The 7,349-nt window shown below is 55.7% G+C and overlaps 1 protein-coding gene across 1 annotated transcript in view; it reads right to left on the bottom strand.

Moving 5' to 3' along the window:
* The window catches only part of YTHDF1 (YTH N6-methyladenosine RNA binding protein F1), a 14,226-nt gene extending 7,562 nt beyond the window's left edge, over nucleotides 1–6,664 (bottom strand). Inside the window, exons 1-3 of the mRNA XM_007462249.1 lie at nucleotides 6,554–6,664; nucleotides 6,267–6,291; nucleotides 5,130–5,209 (exon numbers count right to left, since the gene is read on the bottom strand). Coding sequence (XP_007462311.1) covers nucleotides 5,130–5,209; nucleotides 6,267–6,291; nucleotides 6,554–6,580 — 132 coding nt within the window. The 5' untranslated portion in view covers nucleotides 6,581–6,664. The remainder of the gene's footprint in view (nucleotides 1–5,129; nucleotides 5,210–6,266; nucleotides 6,292–6,553) is intronic.
* Between the last annotated feature and the right edge of the window lie 685 nt (nucleotides 6,665–7,349).

Here is a 7,349-nt window from a genome sequence, read left to right as displayed (position 1 = left end):
AAAGAGGAAGTGAGCCAGCCGGCACCCCTGAATCCTTCACCCAGCCACAGGCAGGACCAAGGCGGAGGCAGCCCTGGGAGGACTCCGACCTCTCCTCCCGCGACGTGCCGATGCAGGCAGGTCACTACGAGGAGAGCACCAGCGAGGATGCAGCTCTTTACTGGAAAATCGTGAAATAACCTGGACTGCAGCTCTCCCTTGAACACTTAAATTCATACAACAGAAGGAACAGAGACGCCTCACTTCAAGTTCACAGGGTAAGGAGCGGTGGTTTACTAAGAAGATGCCGCGTGCCACCCGCACCGCCATCCCCGGGGCTCCGAGCTGGCCCTGGCCGAGCCCTCCCGACATCGTCTGTCCCCACCGGGCCGCGGGGTGCGCGGCAGGCTGCGTGCAATGGCCTCCGGCGCTGGGAACGGAATCCATCTCCAGCCCCTTCCTGGCGGCCCATCTCCTACCACATCTGCTGGGTCTCCTTCCAAACTCCAAGAGAGAAGGAGCAGAGTAAAAGGCAAAGCTGCCAGGAACAGCAGGAGAACCCGTGGGGCCTTCCCTGCTGCGCTCCGCATCCCCCCGCCCCCGCCACCAGGGCTCGGGGCCCGCTGTCCGCAGTGCTCGGGCTGACTGTCCCAGCCCCGAGTTACAGTGAAACTGAACCGTGCCACTCAGAGAGCTGGGACACAAGGCCGCCAGGGGCACCGCCGGGCTCGGGCACTGCTCGAGCTCACACCCAGCCCCTCAGAAGCCCGCCCAGCAGCGGCCTCAGGCTCTTCAGACACCACGCTCCCCAGCTGGGCTCCTGCGACGGCAAACACGCCATCTACTTAATCAGCTGTGCAGCTCAAGTAAAGAGGCCCAAGTTCACCTGCCAGGGACGTGGGTGCAGAAACCAAAGGGATGACGACAAATCGCGCACTTTCTCTTAGTGCATTAATACTTCTGCGCAGAGGTGTCGCGGGGCTACTCAAAGGAGCAGCACGGAACAAACTCTTTTAAGGACAACGCAGGTAAAACTGCACCCCCCGAAGACCACTTTCACGTGTGACACGTCTAACTGTAGCCTTTGTATAACTTAGGGACTCAAGAAAGGGAGGGTGACAGGTCTCCAAGACAGAATTAGTCTAGAGACAGTAGAAAAGACACCCCCAAGCGTTGGACTTTCAGGGCGCCTCCTTGTGACCGAGTCAAAAGCGATAAACAAAATGGGCACTCCAAACAAAATCAACTCCAACAGTCGTGGCAGTTACCCCCAGATGACTTTCTTTGAAAAACCAAACAGTAAAACACGATAAACCCATAAACCTATTCTATAATTAAGTGTTTTACACTTAAAACGAAACTTAACCAGTTTTACAAAAACCCCTCAGGCTCAATGACCAAAACCACCTGCTTGAAAGTTGGAACGTTTGATTCCTATTGTCCATTTTTCTGAGAAGAAGTCCTGAAATTACTCAAATGCTTTAAGGCTCACAAACAGTAAAGTGACTCAGCCATTACAGTGACCAAGAAGAGGGGCTGGAGGGCGAAACAGAAAGCCCAAGGCTTCAGACGCCCAAGGCACATGGAACACCTCGTACGTTGAGAAGCATTTACGTGGGGGATGCAGGGGCTGGAATAAACTGTGCAAGAGGGTAAGTGCCAAGGGCAATTGTGAAGCAGTGACCAAGGGACCCAGGGCTGAGAGCAGGCCCCCACGCCCACAGCTCCTGGGGGAAATCCTGGGGTGCGGCTGGCCGCTTGCTTTTCCTGGGCTTCAGGCTGCAGGTCAGGTCAGAGGAAACCACGGCTTCCGACACCCACACAATTTCGGCACTTGTCTCCCGCCTTGAGGTGTGCGGCTCTGAGCAGCTTCACAGCGGTGAGCAGTGTGTCCCGATGCCACTCGGCGGCACCATCGCCGCGTCTGAAGGACGCCCCCGGCTCCCAGACGCAGCCACAGGCAACCAGTGCCCATGACCCCCTGACCCCTGCCCAGGCCCCCGGAGCCACTGTGGAGCAGCAGGAAGGCGCGGGCTGAGCTCCTCCAGGCTCTCTGCACAGGGCAGGCGCTGCAAGAAGGCGTTGATGCGTCCAGCTTTGTGCCGCTGGGTGAAACGCCCACCCCAAACCTGACAGAAAACACTGGGTGACAGCTGAGCACCATTTCCAAGGAAGGAGCCTTCAGGGTGGCCAGACAGGAGCTTCTTGCCAAGAGAGCAGAGAGGCATAAGTGTCAGCTCGACCACGTAGGACGGACGGCACGTGAGAGACAGTGGACACGAGGTCTCGAAGAGATGCCACACTGACCCTCAAGTGGCGGACACCCCACAGCACTCCGGGCAGCTCTACCCACATCTCATCAGAGGACTCGATCAACAGCATGGCTTAAACCAACTACAAATGATCAGCCCTAGAACCTGAAACGAGTAAATTTATACAACATTCCTAAAAGGTGAATGTTTCTCATTACACTTAGAACACAGCTGAATTATTAAAGAGGAAAAACGAAAAAGTTGACTTTTCTCCTTTCTGTCTACGTCAAACATGACCGGGCGCGCTGACAAGGCTGCCGACAACTGAGTGCTTGAGTGTAGACGCAGAATCCCCAGGAACCCCTCCGCCCACACGCTCGGCCTGGCAGTTGGCCAGCAGCGCCTACACCAGACTCAGAGGCACTGTGTCTCCAAAACTCTGAGCAGGGACTTTCTGGGTCCTTGCAGTCTTCCTTACCTTTCAGAGAAAAAAACAGAGAACCAGAAAGCAGGCCGGCCCTTAGGAGGGCGAAGTCAGGACAAGCCAGCAGCATCAGAGCCCCACCCAGAGCCCCTCCCTCCGCCCCTGGGCCCCCACCGCCCCCATGCTTCCTCTCCCCGCATCGTGTCCAAAAAGCTGACTGCAGTGTAGTTCAAGTCTGCTACGTAAGGATGCTCTGGGCTGCCACTAGGAAGGGAAACACACACCAAGAGCAGGGTCCCAGGCCTTTCTGAGGGAAGCGCACCCACCCCGAGCAGAGCAGTCCTATTAGAGCGTGGTACAAGCCAACTAACCGAAAGCCATGCTTTTAAATACTTGCCAAGTCATCCGAAGCACTAAGGCGTCACAAATCAGAACACCATAGTGTCTCCAACTGGCTACTACAAACCACAGCTGGGTTAAGAAAAGGTGAGAAAGCAGCCCAGGGCTGACAGATATGCCCACGACCTCCACCGCGGTGACGGCCCCACAGGTGCACATGCGTACCAGGGAAAGGCCACATATAAAACCGTCCTCTTTAAACACGGGCAGTTCATCTCACGTCAACACCACCTCAGTAAAGGTTAACTGGACATACAGGAAGTGTGCGCTCACTGCTTCCTGCCACACCAATCTCCGCTCCGGCTTCCTCACTAGCAGTCTGGGCTGGATGTCACAGCAGAGTCCACATCTAGAGGCAGTGACAATCTCAAGGGACTCTTGACTGCATCACAGCCCATGTGAAGAAATGAGTGGCAAACACAGAACCAAAGGACCCCGCTGCACACTTGGGTGAGAGGTACCGACGCTCAGTCCACAGCCTGGCTCTGCCACCAGGCACAGCAGAGCCTCTCTGGCCTTCAGGTTCCTCATCCGTACAATGAAAAGGCCGGGAAAACTAGGATCTAAGAGCCCTCCCGTGTTGCACGCTTCCTACACTCTGCAACAACTGGACATTTCTGGAAGGTCTGTTCTCAAGAGTTTTCTCAATAAATTCACTCCTAAGTGATGTGCTGATTAATCATCTTGCTGACAAGTACACATTTTAACACACAGGAGGAAGAGGATATTTTAAGGTTGTCCACTGATAGCACCAACCCACCACGGTCCTTCCACGCGGCTTCTCCAGAGTGAGCCAGCTGGGACTACTCCACTGACATCAGAAAGTCATCTACTCCATTTTTAAAGACATCCTCCTGAGTAACAAAAGCTCCTACCTTATAAAAAAAAAATATTTCAAGCGAAGCAACCCCCTCCCTTGAATTTTTGGTTAAAATCAACACATAACACTGCTAGAACGAATCATGTAAGAGAAATAAATAAGTCCACTTAACTTCCTGCCATCACCTCTGGCTGAAAGCCCATCACCAAGCAGCCCCTTGTCCTGCCCAGAGGAGGGGTGGGCCCTCAGGGGGCTCCTCTGAACAGGGTGTCTCAGGCTCCTCAGCTGCTGACTTGCCAAGTGCAGCAGGAGCAGAAGAATGGAGAAAAGTTCTAAGACGTTCTACAGAAGGGCAGACTAGCTTCATTCCACAGGGAGGAGGCAGAGCCTGACTCTGCTCGAAGCAAACACACACTGTGCATTTTAAAAGCGGCAGATCTTTTGCTTAAACCTCAGCTCCAACTAGCCCAGTGGTTTTAACCAGGACAATCTAGCCCCCCAGCAGATGTTTGCTGAGGTATTTTTGGTTGTTATGCGGAGGGTGGTACGCAAATACTAATGACATCTCACGGATGAAGGCCAGGGAGGCTGCTAAACATCCTACAATGCCCCCCAAACAGCGAGTGTTTCTGTCCACAATCCCCTTAGTGCCAAAGCTGAGAAAGCCTGCAACACCTGAGAGAACAGGTGGCTACAACTCACTCAGGTACCCCCTTGAGCTCTTTGGGCACCATCTAGTCTCACCCTCCCCACAACTCTTATCAGGAGCCACCTCTTCCAACTGTCCTAAGAAAAGGAAGCAAAGCACAGAGAGGGCAAGCCATCGACGAAGCGTCACAGTCAGCAGTGGTGTGAAGAACCCAAGGCCGGAGTCTCACTCCAGAGCCCTGCTCTAGCTGCTCCTACACCAAAAGTCCAATCATCCAGAGCTAAAAAAAGTCACTGGAAAACTTCAGAGAACTAGGCACGCCCCCCACTCTTGTCTAACGCAATGCATCACTCACCCACCAGTGCTGAGGCCGACGCCATTTCCTCCAGAGAGAAAACCAGCTTCCCCACCCTCATGCCCCACCTTCATCGTGAAGCTGCTCTTCAATATAAGCCTTTGTCAGCCTCTTCCTTTATTTCTAGTACTTTACAGTCTGCTTCTCTGTTGTTTAGGATAATAAAGTCAGAAAGACGCTAATAAAGGTTTATTACAAACTTCGGTCAAAATGAATGTAAAAATGTTAAAAAATAAAAAAAATAAACTCACCTGGTTTGACTGTCCAGAAAGATAGGGCTCAAAGTCATTGTCATGAACTGTATCCTTCTGATGCAAAGAACCATTTTGTACTAGAATGAGAAGTTGCAAAATATTACTTTTGAATTTTTTTAAATTGCTTTTAATCACAGAAATTAAAGACAGTCAAGTTTATACCCATCAACTTCTACTACAAATCACTTTTACTTAAAAATGGGCAAAGACATTACAGAACTGATACTTACACAACTAATTAGAAAGCTGATACAAAACTTTCAATAACTTAAGCTACGTTTCTGATAAAAATTAATCGTACTTTGGTAAATGTTGACAAAATACAGGTGCAGACCAAATAATGCAAGGAACTCGTAACCAGGTTTTGGTAAAGATGATGTGGGCTGAGATCTATGTCTGCCAGACAGAGAACGGTGCTTCCTAAAGCCTGGCTATGTGGGCAGCAAAGCTGGGAAGCCTGCAACTGAACGACGCTTCTTAACTGTTATCTGGCTGTGCTCTTATTTTCCACTGTCACCACGCTCAGCCAGGAAAAGAAGGGAAAGGTAAATAAGTGCTGGGCCTTCTCCAATCTCAAAACATGATAACCGTATTTGGTTACACCCGAGTAACACACACACTAGTTCAAAACAGTCTTTGGAGTAAACACGAAGCGTCACCAGTCCTCCCAAGACGGAGTTTTGGGGGTGGACCCCAAGCCAGAGTATCCCAAGAGGCTCAAAAGACAGGGGCTTTACGACTGGGGTAAGGCGCCAGCGTACAGGGCCAAGGGCCAGCGGCCGCCCCAGGGCCAGCCCCACACCTGGGGCCGCAGACAGGCAGGTCGCTCGGCCCCCGGCCTCCTTCCCTTCCCCCACCCCAATCAACCAGCCTGCCGTGGGAGGGAGAGATGGAGTTACTCTCACCACCGATTTGCTTGCTTCTCCTTGAAAACTCCCTGTTTCCGACCTGTTACGTCTCCCCCGATATCACAGCCTAAGGGTTCGTCTCCCCGAAGAGGAGGGAGGAAAACTCCGCGGTTCTGGCTGCCGCTTCCAAGGCCTCTCCTCCCCCCCACCCGCGCGCCGAGCTCTAGGCGAGCGCCGCCCCCTCCGCTCCCGGCCCGGCCCGCACCGCCATCCCGACTCCGCTCACCTTTATTATCTTGCCCTTTTGTTCTCTGCTTTCGCCGCAGGCCCAGACGCGCGAGCGGACAGCACCAGGGGAGAAGAGAACACAAAATTACCCATGAGAACCCCTCCCGGCGGGCGGCGCGTTCCGGCCCCAACGGGCCCGCGGTCCCGGGCTACGTCGGCCCGGCCCCGCGACGCAGACCCCGCGACCCCGACCCGGGCCCCGCGACCCCGGCCCCCGCGTTCCCACTCCGCGAGCGGCCCCCGCGACCCCGGCGCCCGGCCCCGTGACCCCGGCCCCACCGCTACCTGGGGGTCCACGCTGGTGGCCGACATGCTTCATGAACAGCCGGCGCGGTGCGGGGCCGGGGCACCCGCCGGCTCGGGCCTCCCCGCGAGGCCGGGTCTGTCACCCGACGCACTAACGAGGCGCAGACTCCAATGGCGGCAGCGGCGGCGGCGACAGCAGCGGCGACTACGGTGGCGGCGGCGGCGGCGGCAGCGGCGGCAGCGGGGACGAGGCTGCGCGACGTCAGCGAACGCGAGGCAGGCCGGGAGGTCGACGAGCCGCCACGCGCCGCGCCTGCGCGTCGCCGCCCGGCGGGACGGATCTCACACCCAGGTCCCAGTCTCGCGCGGCAGGGCGGGGCGAGCCTGGGCAGTTACATGGGCGTGTCCAGTGGCGCCGCGGGGACCGCCCCGCAGGTGTGCATCTGTCGGACCTCGCGCCCGCAGCCGCAGCGGGGGCGATGATGCTGCTGCCGCGCGGCGCGTGCAGGCGCAGACTGGCGCAGGTTGTGAGTCTGGTGGCACCACCGCGCTGGTTCTTCAGATGTGAAGAAGCTCCAGCCAGCGAGTGCGGCCCCTTATAGCCAGGCTGCAGTCCCCTCTACCCCGCAGCTCGCCCCCAAACGCCCCTCCAACAGCCCTCGGAGGGGCGCCCAGGCTCTGAGCTTTGCGGTCCTCGGGGCAGCTCCTCCTGGGCTTCTGCAGCCTCCGTCCCCGCGGAGCCTTCGACTCGAGGTTCCCCAAGGGTGCTGCTGTGTGAGCACTCTCTTGGGTCTCCAAGGGGCTCCCCAGTTTATAATCATAGTTGCATGTTAGA

The sequence above is a fragment of the Lipotes vexillifer genome, unplaced genomic scaffold (assembly GCF_000442215.2).
Source record: "Lipotes vexillifer unplaced genomic scaffold, Lipotes_vexillifer_v1.1 scaffold1798, whole genome shotgun sequence".
Classification (NCBI taxonomy): Eukaryota; Metazoa; Chordata; class Mammalia; order Artiodactyla; family Lipotidae; genus Lipotes; species Lipotes vexillifer.
Note: the sequence above shows the minus strand (reverse complement) of the source record. Positions and strands in the feature narration are given on the sequence as shown.